Raw genomic sequence first — 21,579 nt, 5'->3', positions numbered from 1 at the left:
TCGGCACTGTTACAAGAAAACGCTTGTTTTGAAATGGCTCGGAAAAGTAGACGAGAGAGGTTACGACGGAGCATAAGGGCCAAACTTAAGACATTTTTTTAATCTTTAGAGAATACAGTCGTAATATTATGAGAATAAAGTCGGAATCCTATGAGAATAAAGTCCTAATATTATGAGAATAATGTCAATATCTTTCGAGAATAAAGTCAAAATCTGATGAGAATAAAGTCATAATCTGATAGGAATAATGTCGTAATCTTTTGAGAATAAAGCCATAATATTATGAGAATAAAGTTGTAATCTTTCGAAAATAAAGTCGTAATCATTCGAGAATAAAGTCGTAATCTTTTAAGAATAAAGTCGTAATCCTTCGAGAATAAAGTCGTAATCTTTCGAGAATCATCTTCAGTGCAATATAGATATGTATATTTCTTTTACCTATGATAATAGTTATAGTGGTATTTAAGTGGTCTAGTTGTAAATAACAAACTGATTGATAGATTTATTTACATTTAATCTAATGCTGCATACAAAACAGTCATAGTAAAATTTGTGTTTGTGTTAACCCTCTCATCTTATTTGATGTAGCATGTGTAATGTTTTTTTGTATATTTTAGTATTAAAAAGGCTGCTATTCTGTAAACTAATTGGTGTTTTAAAGGGTTACAGCGCTGGAAGTGAATGAATATGTGTTATTCATGAATGGGATTGATGGTTAGTTGCTTAGGGCCTTGTAAAGAGGCCCCACATGATCAAGGACTTAACAGGGCAAACAAACAATAACTGGTATTTTCGTCGGTGCTGTTGTTGTTTTCTCCAATTAGCAGTGTGAACACAAAGGTGACCTATCATCACGTTTTAAGATGATATGCTGAATTTAGAGACAACTACTTCATCATTTTCTTATACTTTTTTGGTCTCTTTTAATCCTGGTAGAACATTTAAGTTGATCCAGACGGATCATTCTCCATCGCTCACGTCGTCCTACTTCTTTCACATCCATTTCCCACTGCAGGCATTGTTATCGTAAATTTCAGTTTACGGCGTCGGTGGATGTGTTGGTGCAATTTGTCAGTGTACTAAGGTGAATGTGTGCGCGGGGATTAGCGCGATATCAGTGAAGCTCTCCCAGCCTGTCAGGCTTTAGGACGGCGCTGGGACAAAGAGACTGATTTCAATTTAAATGCAGCAGCTGAGAGGAAACATCTCTCACAGTGGGGTGACTTCCACCCCATCCACACACACACACACACAGACACACACACACACACACACACTCTCTACATATCTCCTGCATGTTTAGGATGCATGAAGTCTTTGCAGAGACAACGCGAGGACGTCGTATGAAAAAGCTGCAGGTCACTATTTGAGACGCTGATGTGTGCGGCGTGGCTCTGCACCTGTCAGTAATTACAGATATAATCTGGCCCTCAGTGCTGTGCTGTGGCCCCACAGTGGCCCTCACAATCCCCGAGTCCATCATTAGCTCGGCCATTGTCACCGTGGCTGGCCTCTGCACCTCTTATTACATGCAAATAGAGTCGCTTTATGTGAGCAGTGAATGAGAGCGCGGCCTCTAATGAATGGGACACCCTCCTCACCCACTTAAAGCCATTCCTCCATCTATTATTGCATTCTCTGCTTCAGTGCGGCGAGAACAGATCTCATGGCCTCAGTGTTGGTGGTGGGACGCAGATAAGTGGCGGGTAGAGAGCGGTCGACATCAACAGATAATGAATAAATCCGATCCATACAGCATGTATACATGTATGTTTCTTAAGTGATTGTTGTTGTATTTTCACTCTGTACTCCTTATTCTTAGATATCTATTTTTGTCTCCAATGAGAATAACTTAGTTTTAGTGACTACAAAAGAACCAGCAGTAGAGCTTCAATGACTGTTTGATTCTTAATCGATTACTAAATTAATTAATAAACTATTTTGATAATCGGTTTCTCGGATTTTTCAACTTCTTAAATGTGAATATTTTATGGTTTCGTAGCTCCATAGAACAAAGAAATCCTTCAAACAGATTCATTTTTGTTTGTGGACAAAACAAGGCGTTCATATTTTCTGACATTTTTAAAGTACTCGATTAATATAGAAACACAGAGCATTTCGGCAACTTTTTTTCCCATTACTATGTTTAAACGTACAATATATACAAAGGCTATAAGAATGTGTAACATAGAGTGTCTTTTTTCACATTTTCACCAACTATATAAACACCCCCGAACAAAAACTACTCAAAATGTTTAAAATCGGATTGAATTTGTGAAATTTGTTTCACTTGACTGTTTTTTATGAACAAAAAGAAAAGAAAAAAACTGAATCATTACTTTGACTCAACAAAATAAAAATAAATGTTTTTAAAGCCTGAATATGTGACCTATAAACACACACCCCAAGGATGTCCACATAAGGAGTTGTATTTTATTCCCACGGCAAATTACCACAGGTGCACCTGCGGCACAAATCCGTGCTGCGTGAGCACTGAAGGGTTAATCCATTATAAAAATAATCGTTAACTGCAGCCCTAACCAACAGGCGATGTGTCCCTCTAGCATAATGCTGTGGTAGCGTTAAAGCATTTTGCTATTGAAGTGGGGAAAATAAAACATGAAAGTAATAAATACATATTTTTACAGACACGTCTACTGAGTGAACTTCCTATAAATCACTAAAGATGTCTGATATAGAGAATAAAGTCTTGTTTTTTATATATATACGTATATATGTATATATATACATATATGTATATATATATATATATATATATATATATATATATATACATACATATACATATATGTATATTTATACATGTAAAAATATATATAATATAGGGAGTCACAGTTACGCAGGTGAACAAGGTAAAAACGTGCAGTAGCCAGACTCCAGTGAACCAGTTAATTGTACTTTCACCTCAGGTCCACGTCTCGTCTGTTCTGTGTGAGTGCATAGAGCTGCGGATGCCGCGAGACACTGTTTGTGTTGCTTGGTGCATGGTAATGAACACATACCTGTCAGCAGCCATGTGCAGGAGGATTCTGCCTCAGGTCAGTGTTTGCTGCCAGAGGAACCTTTTCCGTGACTGTTCCTTCGCGCGCACACCTGTATGCTGTCCCCGCTCTCTGTCTGCAACTTGACATTTGGTACGGTGAAGATAGAAGACACTGCGGGGGGGAGAAGACACAGGCGGAATCAGAATAATGTTTGCTGAGAGTCTCTAAAGTGACTTTGTTCAACACACTGACTTGATATTTGAAAGTTGAGGGGCAAATATGAGTTGCAGAGGAAACAACAGAAAGAAACACAACGATTCTGTGATAATCAATACATTCAATCATGCAGCGATACATCACAGTATCTGTGTTAAAAGTGCATGATTTTTCTTTATTCACAACATAGAGAGAAGTGCATAAAGTCTATGTATTGAACGTGGACGGGGCTTCTCTTAACGTAGCATTCGCTGCCATTATCCTGCCGTAAACTCCCTCTTCTTCCGCCCAAGTTTCCATCATTAATTTGAGGAGCGCCACCGCGAGGAGACATGAAGAAGCAACACCCAGTGCTTTCATTTGTTAATTAAAATATCGATATTTAGTCCGGCGTATCGATTATCGTATTGTACGAGGAAGGATGCCGATGGTATATCACCAAATCGATATCTTGTACCACCCCTATGTGTCCATAAGTAAATACTATGTGTCCATACACTGCTACACTGTAAAAAAATGGTTCTTTTCAGTGAGAAGTTCTAAGGTTTTGGAAGCTGGCTCTCTCCTCTGTAGCTGTTTGCCGAGTTTGAAAAAAAAATAGGACTAAAGTGAAGAAAGATTGGTGAAAGGAAAGAACAAGGATTACTTTTATGATTTAGTGTTAAGAGAGCTTTGTTCTTTCACAGCTGATCGTCTAGTTGTGGCCAATAAAACAAAAGCAAACAACACATTTCAAAAGTCTCACTTTGTGCAACGTCCAGTTTTCAAACTAAAACGGAGCCAGCAGCGATTTATTTTAAACTTCTTTGTTTTTGTGATTCTTGAATGCCAGCGTATCCAGAGCTTTAGACCGTATATAAAAAAACATTGACTTCTTCCAGTAAGAAGTAAGAATGTACTCGATATTCACCAGGGGCGAAACTCTGCTGGTTGCAAAAAGAAATCTGTTTGAATGGAAGTCTGACAGCGGGAAAATGACCCTACTTCTCACATACAGTACATACACGCATAAATCTCACCAAGTCCAGAGAATCGTGCCCCGTGAGTGGCAGACAACCAAGCCCACTCTCACTGAAATCAAATTAAAAATGTCACAATCCAATCCACACAGCCGCAGCAACCTCTGGGGCTCTATTGTCTCAGTAATTCTGTCATTGTTCCCCCTAATCTGTCTGCGTATTGTCTGGATAAATCCATAACACAAATGACAATAGACTGCACAGCTGGCCAGAGGAAACACCGGTCATTTCTGCACAGACAAAAATGGAAGTTGAACTAGAAAGGTTTGTCACTTTCTCAGTTATTGACGTTTGATATTGTGTCGCCAGTATTATCTCTAAGTAGAGTATTGGTAATCATAGTAAACGTGGGAGTTTTAAAGTGATAGTTCAGGTCTTTTAGGAGTGTTGTTATAAGCTGTATGTGATACTATTATAACAACACATTGGCCACTTTTTCTTCAGGTTTCCTCCCACAGTCATGACACAAACGTGCAGATTTGGGGATTAGGTCAATTTGTCCGTAGGTGTGACCCTCATGTGGAGGATAAAGCAGGGTTTGCCACATTATGTTACCATTAGACAGTCTTTACTGACTGGATGTGGAAGTTTTTTTTGTCACTCTGTAAACTGCTCACTCTCCTGTGCCAAGGTCAATAGAGAAAATCTGTGAATTTACTTGAAGGCTTACAGGAGTTGTTGATCCACTGCTGCGCCCGTCCCGGAATTTAAACCGAAACACGAGCCCGATTCCTTTTCCCGTTGGCCATTTTTGTGGCAAAAACCCACTTCCTTCACTTCCAGATTAGAGTTGAGGCTGTGCTCTTTTTTAGTAGAGTACATTGTGGATAAAAATAATTTGCCCCCGACGGGACTTTTTTTCTGAAATAAAAAACTTCATCTTATGACTGCGGTGTTTGGACAGTTCTATCTAGGAGGCACAAACTTACAAAAGAGAAACTACTGTGTCTCTGTGAGCTAAAAGGAAAAAAAAAAAGCTACATTTTCTCAATGGATTTCGGTGTGGGATTGAAAAATAATATACGTACACTTGAGCTTTGTGTAGATTTAATTGACTTTAACTACAAGGCAGTGCATGCGTGCAGAGTCTTCTCTGGTGACGGAGCCTGATTGCTATGCTGCGGCTGTAGCCAAATACAACTGGAGTAATTAGCCAGTGCTTTATCTCACACTCACATCTCATTTTTGCATAATTCTGACACATCCTTCCTACGCTCAAGTGCAAGCGGCAAATCCACACTTGTCTTCCACACACACACACACACACATACACACACAGGCACGCAGAGGATACTTGTGTTTATCCAGCCTTGTCCTCATTTTATGAAACTTTTTTTTTTTTATTTAATTCCCTACCATTCTTCCCCCAGCGATTCTGCTGCTTTGCCTGTCTCACATGTGCACGCAGTAGGAAGAGAGTCACAGAGCGAGAGAGTTAGAGGGATAAAAAAAGAGAGAGAGAGAGGGGAGAGAAGGAGAGTGAGCGAGCATGAGGAGAATCAGAATGAACCATCTCTCCCTCTCTCTCAGTGACCGCTGCTTTCAGACATGACAACCTGCTGGGTGCTGATAACAGGATTAATAACGCTGAAAAATCTTCATCAGGGGGAATTAAGAGATGAAATTCTCCCATTAACATTATACCACCATGTCAGAGGCAGCACACTCAGGTCTGCTGAGCAGGGCTTTACACTGCGCTAATGAATACAGGCTTAATGGATCAGTTATGTGTGTACATGTGTGCCTATATCAATATACAATATGGACGTGAAGTCACATCACAGAGGCTTTCATGTCATAACTGGATTCTGAATTGTTTCTTTTAAAGAGAGAGAGAGGGGGAATATAAATGCTTTCAGAAAATTCTAAATTAACCCTTTACCAGGCAAAGAACTATATTTTGTAACTTAAAATTTGACCAATCAGCAAAGGCCTGTGACGTTACATATGGTATATTTCAAAGTGTAGGATCAGGAAAACATCTAAAACACGTTCTATAATGTTCTAAAATAATGTTACTTTCACTTTATTTCTGTTTTTCTTGTATATTCTTATATGAAAATACTCTTCTTCTTTTTTTAACCACAGACGGACAAGGAGCCATTTCCTTCATGGACTAAAATAAAAGTTGTTATGAGCTACAAAAATAGCTGTTTTATCATTATTAAAACATTCAAAATGTGCAGTTATAGTACTTTAATGCAGATTCAACTGTATTTTAATATGTATTATCGGGTAAATGTTTTATTTGATTTTCAGCATTCTGCATTTGCAAAGCTTCCTTTTTGAGCAATTGCCTAAATGTACTTGCACTTCCATGTGATAAAGGTTGAGCAAAGCAAAGCAAAACAAAGCTAAACATCTTCCAAACTCCAGCACAGATAATAGCGAATCAAAGGACATTTACGCATCAGACTGTTTGCCTCTCAAACGTAGGTTTCAGCGGACAGAGTGTCGGTGAAAATGTTGAACGCCACGTGGTAACAACAGCAATTCAAAGTCGGACGACTTCCTGAAAACTGGCTTCAGCACCTGGCGTTAGCAGGATGTGTGCGTGTGAGTGTTTTGTTAGGGTTTGATTTTAAAGTTTGATCAATCAATCAAACTTTTATTTACACAGCACTTTTCATATCACGATCACACAATTAAACAAAGCTCACCTGTAAACCATGATTAATACTGAAGATGTGGAGAGCTATCATGTACTGTTTTTCTTTTCTTTTTCTTTTTTTTCTTTAATAGTCTGACTTTATATTGAAAGAATGCCTCAGTGTGTTGTTGCTCTGGGCAAACAACAACTCAGGAAGATAGAAAATCAAACTGAGCATGTTGTGGCGGCTAGGCTGACTGTCCCACCGGCATGCACATAATAAGACAGGCTTTCTCTGCACGAACAAAAACAATCCAACCCCAGGTCACTCACTGCTGCCTGCCTTCTTTACTGAGAGAGACAGAGACAGGGAGACAGAAAGGAGGAGGAGGAGGAGGAGGAGGGAAGATCCAGTTGAGCCGAGGGAGCTCAAGAAAAAGGGAGAAGAAAGAAGAAAGACAAAGGAGAGAGGGGGAGTCAAGGCAGGGAAATTAGTGAAAGAAAGAGGGAGAGAGACAAAGAGAAAATAGAATTACTGCCTAGTGGCTTTAGGCCGCCGCAAAATGTCTGTCGAGACTCAGCTAAAATAAGCAGCGAAGACTAAGAGGGAATTTATTGTGTCCAAAATAGGTCATAATAAAACGACTGAAAATCCACAGAAATAACGTTTGATATCTGACAAAGTAACGTTTATTGATTCCTGGACGTCTTTAAAGTCGAAACAGTCGTGGTCATGAAAGTGAGCTGTCAAGTCTGATCTGTAAAGAATCAAAATGAAATAGGTTTTGAACTGTCGTTATGGTGAATGTCAATCACTTTTCTGCTGAACCCGAACCCCGCAGTGAACCTTTGACCCCTGACAGCTCATTCACTCTGAAGACTGAGTGAATGTTTGTACCGTATGTAATGAAATACCTTGCACACATTCACTTAAAAAACAAAAATGGATCCTTTAAAATGAGAGGTCACGGTGACCTTGACCTTTAACCTAAGAAATGCGTGCACTCACTCACTCACTCACTCATTCACGCAGCCATCAGTCAGGCTCATCCTGTCATGTGAGAGAGGCAGTCACGTTGCATAATTACCAGGGCAATAACAAGGTTGTTTTTTCTCTCTTTTCCTTTACTTATTGCAATGAGACAGTTTTCCGGCTCAGACAGACAGAAGACGTTAGAGTGTGTTGCTGTTGTTACGTACTGTCCTGCAGCTCCCAGAGCCGCGGAGGAAGGTTGCTGAAGTACTCGTGGTTCAGCGCTGCCTGGGCTGACAGGCGATTCTTTGGGAAGCACTGGAGGAATCTGGAGGCCAGCTCTTCAGCGTGGTCCACGTAACCCAACCTGACACACAGGGGGAACACGACGTTAGATAACAGAAACAGAGACATACAAACTGTTGAACTGTACATATGATAATACTGTGCTGCACTGTACATTCTAATAGTTTTATTACATATTCATATTCTTGATTCTTTACTTATTTGTATAGCTGTGGTTTATGTTCTTCCCAAAAATCAACCAATCATTAATCTGGTGCCAAACTCATGGCCAACAATTGAATCAATTAATTGTTTAAGTGTGTTTATTTTATCAGCTCAACAATCAATCGCGGAATAATGACTAATCAATTTGGTTTTATTTTGTATTTCATTTCTTTATGATTTTATATGCCTGCTATCATGCTGCTGTAACACAAGAATATCTCAGTTTTTAACTCCAGGGAGTCAATCCATCCATCCATCCATCTATCCATCCAGCCATTTGACCAATTGCTTGAATTGCATATACATTAAAAAACAGTTATAACTTCTCGTTCATCCTTTGAGAAACAGCTCATTTTCCTCCGGGTCAAAGAGATGCTGACAACAGAAAACAAGCTCTTCAATTATGCGCCAGGTTTGCTGATTCAAGAGGAAAGACACCATTTTTACACACACATATGCAAGGAAGCGCATACACGCACACACGCACACACATACAAACTTGTTTTTATAGCTTAGTGAGGATCCTAACCTTAACCATCACAACAAAGCACCTAACCCTAAAACCCGTTTTAAACCTGAAAAAGCCCTTTAAAGTTGTGAGGCCCAGACAAAATGTCCCCAAAAAGATGGCTTTTTACAATTTTGGGACCTCACAAAGATATAAATACAAGCGCACACACACACACACACACACACACACACACATACATACACTTGCATCAAATATGGTGTCCGGGCCACTGCGAGAAACACAAAGTGTTCATCAAAGCAGGAGCCCAGATACATGCAAGTTGTGTTTGAACATATGTGAGTGCGTGTCTGAGAGTTTGCACTGGGAGTCACTGAACTCCTGAACCAGCGCTACCTAGCAGCGCTGTGGGGGGAGAAAAAAAAAAGACTGGAGAAAAAAGAGGAGCAACAAATTCAGTCAGTAATTAGGCATCCAGTGCATTAAATAAACATGATGTTATTCAGCGCCGCTCACTGGCCTGCTGCGCGCGGCACTCACAGCGCTTCTCATGTTCTGTCGAAGTCTCATAGTTGGCTCCCTAGTCAAGCACTCTGACAGACGCTCCCATGGCTCTCGATGGGGATCTCAACTCGACTTATCGGCAAAGAGACAGAGGGAGGATAAATCTCAGCTCAGCTCATCAACACCACTCAGGAAAGAGGCAGGGATAAAGTTAATGAAGTCCATCAGGGCCTCTTCTCTGCTCGTTCTCAAGCAGCTGGAACATTCCGTGCAACTCGGCTGCGAAAAAATCGAAAGACAAACTAGTTTGTGTGAAAATATGCTGTTGGAAAATGGACCACCCTTTGAGTTGGTTCAGTCCAAGCCATTACTGGCCTTAAGTCTTCTGCTGAGCTGTGACATTTTACCCATATTAATGGTATATTTAAATGGTTTTTCGTTGGGGTTGTCCCTTGAGGAGACGTCAAAGCTCCTCACTAACACCTCACAGCAGCAGCAGCAGCATCCCTCTTCCTCTTTGCCATGTTTATGTCTGTATGTTACGCCGTGTCAGAGCGCTCTGTTCTCCTATTGGTCAACGTCCAGGAGCATGTCATAGGAGATGTCAGACTAGGCAGGAAAATAGAAATAATTCTAACATGCTAGACTTCTCGTCAGGGTGTTGCAGCACATCCCAGACGCCAAATCTATGTTCTTCAGTCATGTTACACTCCACGTCCATTCACCGTTCCCAACATTCCTACTTGGGTCCGACACAACCAAATCAAGCAAAAAAAAAAGATCACCCTTTAACACCTGAGCCTCAAAATGTCCGTCTGGAGTTTTTTGCTTACTTTAACCATAAAATGACCAGAAAATTTGCTTTTGCCCATTTTGCCAGAACAACTTTCAATATCTGGCAGTTGTTTACAACTTACTGCATGTTAAAACGGTGCATTAACAAGATAAACTAAAAGTTTTATTTAGAAAAACACTGTAATTGGACAGGAACACCCGGTTTTGCATGTTAAACTTAAAAAATAATAACATTTGTTTGAGTTTTTGTCTCAATGTCCAAAAAATGGAAACAATATATAGGTTTTTCCTCTCTGGTGACAAAGACGCTGATTTGCCGGCTTCCTGCAACAGCACGAGTTGAAATTACCGTAATAACCACATGCTGGCTTTGACTTGCAAATTCTGCACATTTTCTGATAGCACAAACGGTCACATAACTGGTTTAATGCAAACGTGCCGTCTGCGATATGCTCAGCTTTTAACCCTCAAAGTGTTAAAAGCGACATGAGACAGGCCAACAGAGGGTGGTTGTTAAGTAAAGACCTGAAGAGTCCAGGCGATAAGACAGAATTCACTTTTAAGGTCATGCTGCAGAAGATCGCTAGATGAACCGTACTCGACCGAGTTAAAGAGGACCGGAGAAACAAGCGTGAAATATAGAATGTAACTTTTCAATCAAAGCAGATACAGATAAACAGATATCAAAGGGTTTTTCATCTTTCTGTCAAAAAAGACCAACCAGACAAAGTGTTGTAGTTGTCATCATTAATAAACCTCAGGGCTGAGTGGTAAACCATGTCTAAGGGCCTGAGTGTGGAGGCATGTCTGTAAATTACATCACTGTAAACCAAAATAAAAACCCTTTGTCTTATGTTTTTTATGGCTTCACAACAGGTTTCCTAGTGTGCTAGTTAAATATAACATTTGTCAATGAACAAGACGCCTACGTTCCGTGTTTTAGCGTCATTAGCTTAAGACAGTGTCATCAGCCTAAAGTGTTTGACCACTAATTTAACAAGATAAAATATCATTAATAAAAGTGACAAATTGGCCCTGAAGGCATACAAAAACTGCACGTTGAACAAAGTTCAAATTACTGTGGCTGTAGGCTCCCTCAGCCGCCCTCGTCTAACCTGTTTAGTATCTTCCAAACAAGAGCCCTACCCTGGGGTTGGCCTGCTCCACTTTGCTTATGTCCTGGTTTTTGTATAGTTATGTATTTTGGTTCTTCATTAGGACGACTGTTCATTTTATATTGTTAAGAGGAGAAAAATAAGCATTTTCTTTTATACTGCTTCATTTTCCGCTCATGAGCTGGAAAAGCAATCTAATCACTTAATAAGATTCACAAACAATGTGGTACATGTTGGCTGGCTGCCCATACAATTCAGGATGGATTTTAAAACAATTGCATTTGTTTTTAAATCCCTGAATGGCCTAGCCCCGCCCTACCTCTCTGAGCTTCTACACCCATATTCACCCGCTCACTCTCTCAGGTCAGCTGATCAGCTGCTCCTGAGTGTGCCTAAAACCAAGCGGAAGCTCAGAGGGGATCGTGCCTTCGGAATTATCTGCCTCTGCACATAAGACAGGCCTCGTCCTTGTCTGTTTTTTAAATCCCTCCTTAAAACCCACCTTTTCTCTCTTTGGCCTTTGACACTTCATGAGACGTTGATTTTTATTTATTTTAATTTGAATTGATCTTATTGTTTTTTTTTATTGTACGGCTGCTATTTCTTATTGTGTTTTTTTATTTTATTTTAAGCTGTTTTATCTCATTTTGAACCTTTTACTTATTATGTCTTTTATTGATTCTGTACAGCACTTTGGTCCACTGGGGTTTGTTTAAAGTGCTTGACAAATAAAGTTGGATTGGATTGGGTGTTGGCCTAAAGACAGCACTACAGGCCACAACAACCCTGTAGGTGTAATAACATGGCGTCAGAACAGATAAACGTGCAGGTGTGAAATCGCGTGGAGATAAGCCCGTTGGTCGCTGAAAGCTCGTAGGTACACATTCCTTGCCGCAAAGTTCTGCGGTCAGCGAGCGAGCACAGATGAATAAGTGCACATCTGCAGTGAGACGGATCGTATCTGCTCCATCTATCAAACGGCTACAGGTGGTGACACATTCACAGCAGTGAAAAGCATTCCATCGTCAGTGGTGCATGGTGATAGAACAAACAGGACCTGGGAGAGGTGAGGCCCAACAAGCTGCCTGTGCTGCCCCTGCCGCCCTCCCCACAGCAGAGAGTGACTGACATCTTTCTTTGATCAAAGTACACACACAAAAAGCTTCTTTTTTTTTGGAAGTAAGCCATGGAGCTTTATTTTCAAAATCAATGCTTTTGGTTTTGAAGTGCATTTTAGCGCGTGTCCAAATCCTCCCCTGCTTGTTTAAGGTTCTAAGAACGTTTCCACTCTTGATCAGTCGTAAACAAACAAACAAACTCCTTACATACGCTTCATAATTCGCATCATCACAGTATGGTGTGAGTCAATTGTTGAGCAAGCCCAAAGGTGTCCATACTAAAATCTTAACCACTGATCCATTTATAGACTGACTGACGTTAACAGTTAGGTGATTAACTCTTAATTATAGCATGTTTCACTTGTACTGGGGCACAGGCTGTAATTTATGACTTACGAGTCACACGTTTCCATTGGACGTGCCAGCTGTTGTAACGCCAGGTTGTTTACTTGTTCAAACTCCTCATGGCCCAACCTCAAAATTCAAGATGGCAACTCTACAGTATGCATCACAGGTGCGAGAGCCAGAGTTTTCACTATTTCTCACCACTTTTCTGCATCCGATCTAACAAGTCGTATACGCAGTGTTGTCGTACTGGTTGCTGTGGACATGGTCGTCACATGGACTATAGCCTAGCTTGCTAGTTGAGGAAATTGGAAAGCACTTAAGTTTACGAGGGAAATTAAATTCCAGAGAGTGGGGAGAGTCAGGTTTCCAATACCTTGGTTGACATCAAATACAAGAACTTTTTAAGGACTACCCAGGACCAATTAGTTCCAAATTCAAAGACCAAATGTGTTGACACAGCTTAAGATAGGAGGGCAACTTGTAAGAGCTGCTTCGCCCATAGCGTCCACTTTTATTTATGTGCAGATCTTGCATGGTAACTTGTTCTGCATGGAATCGTAACATTAGTTCTGTGTAGGCCTATCCGACGATACATCAAGCAATGCAGGGCGCAGGAAACAGTAGGAGGCATCATAACAAACAAGGGCACATCGGCGGTGGGGGGGAGATGTTTACCTAAATATCAACCTACTGTAACTTTTTTTTTAGGATAATATTCACAATTAATATTCACAAATCTTCAAAGATTTTGTGGGAACCCTGGTGAGTGCACTGTAACGTTAATTAAACTCTCATACTGTCACTCCATTAAAAACATCATCATATACTGTCTATTCAAAGTTATTAACTATTAAATGAAGTTGGGAATGATGAGTTTTATAGTTTTTTTGTTGTTATGTAATATCTCTTGATCTTGAAGGTGCAGATCTTGCGGCAGGCAGCGTCATGGCGCCCGATGACCTCATGACCCCTCTGTTCATTATATGCACCATATGATCATAGATAGCAACAGTACGCTACTTTACACTTTCACTGGTTTGACTGTTTTTATTCCCTCGTGCCATGTCAGGCTGCTGTCACATATCAAAACCTGGTCAAAGGTGATGTTCAGATCCACTGATCAAATAAGTCCAAGCAAAGGATGACATCAAAACTGTCAATCATCCGCCCCACTATTCCTGACCTGGGACAGTGTTTCATAGTCTCAACTTTAAAACAGATTATCTGGTAATAAATGGACATTAATGATAGTATTTGATAAATAGTAGAGGTAGATGCTAATGGTAGCGGCAGTATCTTCATGTCAGAAAAGTAAAGGCTAGAGATTCATATAAATCACATCAAGCGTGCTTGTATTTTAAATTTCCCTGTGGACATGACACGCACACACACGCACACACACACATAGACACGCACACACCTCTCACTGCTCTCCATGCTCTCCTCTCCAGATGTATGCCTGAGGCAAAAAGAAGCCCCAGACTGTGCCACCATATCCTTTTCCTACAATACACACACCACCTGGTGTCCCACAGTTAGGTCTCACATGTGTGTACAGCAGGAAGTCTGTATGTTATTGGTACTGCATGTGTGTGTGTGTGTGTGTGTGTGTGTGTGTAGAGTGTGCAGGGAATTTGACTTTTAAGACAATATAAATGGTAATGGTGTGTCAAAAACATCTTATGGAAAACCTGTTTAATAATAGATGCACATTACATATTCATATGCAATTATCAATTTCATATCTATCCCACCCAGAGCTTCTCTCGGTCTGAATATTTTTGCAAATTTGCCTCCAGAGCAATTTAAAGAACCAAAAACAAAACAAAAAAAACCTGAATCATCGTTTCCATATGGACTGCCTTTCTTTTGTCATTACTAATACAGCCTTGATATCATTTTCAATGTATCCAATGATGTGATACGTCATTGAAATTAATGTATTGCCCATTTTTCAATTATTTTATATGCGGAAAATAAATAAAACACAAACATTAGACACAACATGAACAAAATGCATTCCCTAGCCCTTTACCTTAACCTAATTCTTACCCTAACCCTGAAAAACCCTTTAAAGTTGTGGAGCCCAGACAAAATGTCCCCACAAGGTCAAATGTCCCCACACACACACACATATAGTGTATAGTCAGAACTTACTTATTCCACGCTTGCCTGAGCTTCTTAGCACTGTACACTGTAAAGCGTTCTGTAAAGAGAAGAAACATACAATTAAATGTGACATATCCACCCTATAACACTTTAAATATCAACATATCAAATGATGTGGGGAAAAAAGACAGTAAATGCTGCAATAATTCATTTCAGAGACACAAACAACATACATTACATGATATTTGCTTTGACCGTCATATCATAATCACATGATCAGGGTCTTTATTGTTTAAGTGTGGTTAATTCCATTAGACAAGTAAAACAAAGATTGCATTTTTGTATATTACGGATGTGATACACACTTTCATTTACACATTTTCAGTCGTCATACCAAATGATTTGCATGTGCTCATCCTCCTCTTCCTCACCCATACTTCACACACTGGTGTAGTGAAATTAGACTAAGATGGATCGAGAGTTAAGGTGACTCTATTACTATTTAACTGACTATAATTTCTTTGTTATTTGTTTCATTTTCTAAAATTCCTCAGCTCCACTCCGATCACATACCCTGATATATACAGGAGAACAGTATTCATGTACAAGTTCATGTACCACAGTTTGAGTACCATGGGTCTAGTGGAAAGGGAACTTGGCTTGTTTTGAGTTAAATGGACACTCTAAATTGACCCCAACCACATCCATAAGGTATTCCGGATAAATGGGATGGTTGTGTCAGGAAGAGAACAATAAAATCTCAAATATAAACTTCTTACTAGCTGAGTTCACCAGAGATTACAATACAAAATTGGAGCTACGGGGAGTTTATTGCGATTTGTTGAACATGACTTGAGTAACTGTCTGCGCTGGAAACAGTTTTTTGGCACAACCACTTTAAATTGTCAGATTTTTCAGGTGTTGTGAGTCACTTTCTCCCCCATATTGACACAGCTATGTTTGTTACGCCACACTGTTCTCTTCATCTCGTCCAAAGCTGCCATGTGGACACACCGTCAAGCTGAGCTGCCAACTGACAGGCTTCCATGCCCAGCTAGCCAGCCACCCAGCGAGTTAGCCCACCCTTTCTCACTGCCAGCCTAATCCTGCAAGCCAACCACCCAACTGTCTGTCAGGGTCAGCCTCCAGCCTGCCAGCTCCCCAACAGTGGCTCCAGTCAGACTGGGCAGTGCCAGAGTCGGCCTGAGCTGACCACACGTCCCACAGAGGTGAAGACTGCCAGCCTGATTCTCACATACTATTTAGATTTGAGCTATGGCATTACTACAATATCTACATGTATATTATATCATATTATATTACATTACTGTATATTATATTATATTATATTTTATTATATGTAATAGGCTCATGTACCTACAAGGATAAGAAGTATAGATATTGTGTGCATGTGCTGCATGTATGTATATATATATATATATATATATATATATATATATATATAATTATTCAGTCAACTGGAGCAATAGAATCATTAAATACTCACATTTAAGAGGCTGTAAAGCCAGAAAGCATGTTTTAATTATAAGAAAACACAACTCTAAAACCGCATTATTGATTATCTAAATCAGGGGAGTCAAACGTATGGCCTGCGGGCCAGAACCGGCCCACCAGTGGGTCCAATCCGGCCCCCAGGATGAATTTGTAAAAATTTCACATTATGATTAAAATCTAATCATAAATTACAGATACCTGTAAATGGCTTAGGCATGATACTGTATTATTGAAATTTCACTTGTTTTTCTCAAGAAATTTCAGGTTGTTCATAATATGTTTTGTGAAAAGATGCTTCATTTAATGTAAAATAAAGGGAAACATTTTGAGTGCTTGTTGTTAAAATAGGTTGTAATAGGTTAATATGCTGTTATTCGACTGGTCCGACCCACTTGGGATTAAATTGTGGTGTATGTGGCTCCTGAACTTAATAATTATTGCAGTCCTGGTATGGGTGATACATGTAATATATTGTATTTTAACATGTGTAGTTATAAACTGTCTGTTTGAGTTGAAAGATTTAACTGGATGTGGTCGTTTAAAGCTGCTGTCAGCGATTGGCTAACTTCCTTCCCATAGCTGCCGTGAGAGACAATTTTTAAAAGCCCTGAGAAACTGTAGATCAGTGATAGCTGTCCGAATATAAAACTATTATTCACAGACATACATTGAATTTTCACCGTCTATGCTAATATTAGTTTTGATATCCCTCTGCCCTCTGTTCAAGTTACAAAAACCCAGACCATAAAAACGTCAGTGGTCATCCTGGGGAACTCGCCCATCCATCGCTCATTACAGTAATTACATTTACAGATCAAATTTGTCCGGTGTAAAATGAGTAGGGCATTAGGCTGGAGACAGGGCTAAAGACTAGAAGTGAGTAAGTATCTGCAAAACCGCAGAGAAATGTAGAGCAGCCTCCACTGTGAGGTCGAGTCTGGGATCCAAACCTAAATGAGACCTTGCAGAGAGAAAAAAAAAGGATGATGGAAAGTGTTGTGCACGTGGAAGTAAAGTTAAATGTGATGAATCATAAGCGGTGGAGTGATACAGAAAGTGGGATTTGGAAAAGAAGAATGTCAGTTCAGAGGAGGACTGAGCTGCTCTGTGATCACAGAACGCTTCCAAACTGTTGCTCTACTGCCACCTGCTGCTCACCACTGCACATGAACGGCTCAAATTTAATGTCGTTGTCATACTAAGTATTGACAGAGCTGTTGTCACAACAACAACAATTATAACTTAATGTTTTTGAACTTTAGCAACAGATTTATTTAATTCATAAACTTGCCGACATGTGAACAAGTGGAAAACAGACCCCCCCCCCCCTCCCCTTTTTTTCCTCCTCCTGTGCTCACTGTCTGCAGTTTCAGTAGCAATAAATAAAGACTAAAGTTTAAAGTACACATTTTAGCCACATGTGCTGAGAAATAAACACAACCACATGTTGCGGTTGTGTTTTATTTCAGACTACATCTTAACCTTTATTTAAAAAATGACTAACCCTTTAACTTAAGAACAAACAAACAACAAAACTGGATTTAATTTAAGTCGCCTGCAGCCGAATTTTGACCTGCTTCGAAGGTCAGCTGTCCCCATGTTCAAAAAGATCATCATAACTCACAATCACATTAACTTTTTGTGCCCAATTTTCACAGAATAAATGACAATAGAATCATATAAATATAAGCAACTATAAATACATAAACTACGTATTGATTACATGATACGCTGTAATCACTGTGTACTCTGAGGCTTCATGCTACTTTATGTAACATCAACATGTGGTTACATTTATCCATCTCTGGTAACATCTCTTTTTTTTTTAGTGCATGTTAACAATGCTGGCCTCCACTCTGGAAAATCACTTTTACTCCTTGGCTTTTAACCCAGCATGAAAATTGTGTGGTCTCTGTCTGTCTTTTAGTGTCTTTTATTTTTGGTGTTTTACTGTATTTTAGTCAAATCTATCTATGTCTCTTTATAAATAAAGTGGAATGCAGCCGGAACAGCACAGATCTGCAGACATGTGTGTGAGTGTGTAGTCTTTTTCAGGTTATCTTTCAGGTATAAACACTGCCTTTTTGAGACCGGTAGTCTTCATGGAGATCAAAGATCAGTCCTCAAGAGGCAGAACCTCTGTTTAGAGTAAGGATTGAAATGGGAAATGTGGTTAGTTTAAGGTTATGGTAAGGTATTAACTGGTTATGGCTGTAGTTTTGGCTGCCAAAATGAACGGAAGTCAATGCAGTGACCTGGCAAAAATAGCTGTGCAAACCTGTGTGTGTGTGTGTGTGTGTGTGTGTGTGTCAGACAGCTGCACAGCTGTTCAGCACAGTGTGCGAGAGGCTAACAAGAGCCAACTATCGCCAAGGCCACAGGACCACAGATTACATTTGTATGTGTTGTGTACGTGTGAGGGTCACACCATTTGGTCACTAATTGGCCACTGGAGATAACAGGCTGGCGTACGTAGCGCCGTGATGCCTCACTGGCCCTCACCATTACTCTGAAGCTCTTTATGGTCGCCCTCGCCTGTCCCCCTTTCTCCTCGCCTCCACTCCAGCTCTTCTGCCCTCCATCAGCTGCAACACTAATCTGCAGTCTCTATTCATGTTGCTTCTAAAAAGCCCTAATGAGCTCCCAGAAGGCACCACTGCCCTGGCAGAGCTGCCAACCCCCCTTCCCCGCTCCTGATGCCACAGCTGTACACCGACTAACCCATTGGTTAGATTTGAGGGTCAGGGTTATACCCACTGTATAATTGAGTGTGTAACTGGATGTATCATAGGCTATGATGTACAATGATATTCAGCAACGTGGGACCTACTGTCAGCACTGCATAGGTTAGGGTGGTAGCATGTAGCCTATATCTCAGGTGTTCACATTTTGATAGCATTTTATTACCAATGCACGGGATGTTGTTGTTGATATTTCACTGTATTATATGTACCGTACGAACGTTGGTGAATCTTGTTTTTGTACTGTTGGGTTTTGTCTTGGGCCACACGGTTGGTGAAGTGGTTAGCACTCTTGCTACTGCAGCAAGAAGACCCAGGTTTTGCGACCCGGTGGGAACAAGGGCCTTTCTGCATGGAGTTTGCATGTTCTCCCCGTGTGTGCGTGGGTTTTCTCTGGGTTCTCCGGCTTCCTCCCACAGTCCAAAAACATGCAATATGGGGATTAGGTAAAGTGGACACTCTAAATTGACCGTGAGTGTGAGAGTAAATGGTTGTTTGTCTCTATATGTTGCCCTGTGATGGACTGGCGAGCTGTCCAGGGTGTGACCCCGCCTTTTGCCCTATGTCAGCTGAGATTGGCACAGCAGATGGATGGATGGGTTTTGTCTTTTAAAGGTCAACAGTCAACCTTTCAAGATGTCAGGAAACAAATATTACTGATGCACATATACAGTAAAGTAGGCTTTCCTGAAGACTGGGTCAGGACCAATAGATGAGTCACAGAGGGTTTTTTTGGGTCAATTTTCTTCTGTGTACACTAGACAACCACTGGTCAAGCGTCCGGATCCTTTTGTCCATATAGTGTAGTTGTAACGATGGTTGCTTATAAACTAACATGTGGAAAAACACTTCGTATGGAGGTTTTGGTTCCTGAGAATCTAAAATCAAGTGTTTCTACTGCAACTTTCCCACATTTGTTTAACAAGAAAACCAGAAAGCAACAATGTCAAACGGTTTGGACAATAGTTAACAATTAATAATTCATCGGCTGCGTTATAAAACTTACACCATAAATAAATCATTTCAAGCCACTGAGTTTAATGGTCACTGTTAAGCCGACACTGTTTACTGGTTATTTTGATTTAGAACTGAATAATTCATTCTGCTTCCAGCCCTTTCCTCGTAAAAATGTATGTTCCCACACAATCATGTGTTTTAAAGAAAACAAGATTACTTTGTTTGTGACAAAGCACCGAGAAGGGCTTGATGATATTGGAGGCCTCACCTGATTTGAAGTGAGGCAAGGAGTTAACACTGGGCCAGGTGTCTTCAGACGGCGTTCCAAGGACCTGCAAGAGACAACAGGATATGGAGAAGAACTTCAGTAATTTACTTCTCATATAAACATAGCTTTAACTACAATTTAACACAAAAAACGGGTTTTGTGTACTATAGAGCACAAAATAATGGGGCAATATCATTTAGTTCAGTGTCCTTGTTTGACAAACATGAAGTTTTTCCAGCAGAAATCTCATCTCCTGATGAGGACTAGCTTTTATGGAAACGCTGGCCGAGCGCTTACGATGACAAAACCCAGAGCAGCGGACATGCCTTCGACATGATCCATCACAGTGACGTAGCATAATAGTTTCCAGATTGCGCAGTCATCCCTGAGTTCCCTCTGCAGAACTCTCCTACAGCAAAAAAGAGCTGTGCCGAGGACGTCTGATTAACGCTGCCCGTGGAAGGGTAATGCATACAAACACTTGGCGTGATGCACTGTAGGTGTTGGAAGAGGCTCGGAGACAAAATGAGCATGAAAATGAAAGCAAATGTTTAGGGAACCACCGTTTATGTTTCCATAGCAGAGTATCCAGGCAGTTGGTCGCCCCCCTGATTCTAATCTATTTTAGGTTAGTGTGTTTCCACAAGCATTAACCCTTGTGCCCGTGTCTAACAGCTGACAAAACAGTTACATCGCTCCCGTATAAACATCACATTATATCACTTATGTTCAACTACTCACACACACGGATGAAAACATGGAGGTGAATTAAGTGAATCCATTGTTGGAATGAATTAACTAGTAACTAAAGGAATGTAGCTGGATCAGATGATTGATTAATGACAGCGTGTCCGTCACCAATGTTGCTCATATTTGTTGTAATGACACACTAGCACCACTAGAGGGCATTATAGCACCGCAAGGCCAACATAGAGCAACAAGGCTGTGGAGGACATTTTTTTTTTTAAATTCAAACCATCTCTTTGGGGACATTCTGACTTGTGAGGACATTTTGGCTCGTCCTCAAAACTTAAAATAGTTTTTTTAAGAGTTAAGAATTGGGATTAGGTTAAGGGTTAGGGTTAGGGTTAGGCACTTAGTTGTGAAAGTTAAGGTTAAGGTAAGGGGCAAGGGAAAGCATTTATGTCTATGAGTGTCCCTATTAAGGGTACAAGAATGTGTGTGTGTTGTCTTCATCAATTTATTCCAGTTCTGAGACTACTGTAAATGAATGTGACAAAGTCAAGGGGAAAATGTTGTATAAGAGGAATTGAAACACAACAAAAGCCGTACAGTTCGTCAAATAAAATAGAATAAATATAAATAT

At 40.3% G+C, this 21,579-nt stretch overlaps 1 protein-coding gene across 4 annotated transcripts in view; it reads right to left on the bottom strand.

Annotated features, from left to right (window-relative positions):
* Positions 1 to 3,026: 3,026 nt before the first annotated feature.
* The window catches only part of cdk14 (cyclin dependent kinase 14), a 110,190-nt gene continuing 91,637 nt past the window's right edge, over positions 3,027 to 21,579 (bottom strand). For all 4 annotated transcript variants that reach the window (XM_058646733.1, XM_058646736.1, XM_058646735.1 and 1 more), the window contains 4 exons: positions 20,253 to 20,316; positions 14,820 to 14,868; positions 8,031 to 8,170; positions 3,027 to 3,176 (listed from right to left, as the gene is read on the bottom strand). In XM_058646733.1, coding sequence (XP_058502716.1) covers positions 3,061 to 3,176; positions 8,031 to 8,170; positions 14,820 to 14,868; positions 20,253 to 20,316 — 369 coding nt within the window. In that variant the 3' untranslated portion in view covers positions 3,027 to 3,060. The remainder of the gene's footprint in view (positions 3,177 to 8,030; positions 8,171 to 14,819; positions 14,869 to 20,252; positions 20,317 to 21,579) is intronic.

Source organism: Solea solea, chromosome 13, assembly GCF_958295425.1.
Source record: "Solea solea chromosome 13, fSolSol10.1, whole genome shotgun sequence".
NCBI lineage: Eukaryota > Metazoa > Chordata > Actinopteri > Pleuronectiformes > Soleidae > Solea > Solea solea.
The sequence above is the reverse complement of the archived record's forward strand: the minus strand, read 5'-3'. Positions and strand labels throughout refer to the sequence as shown.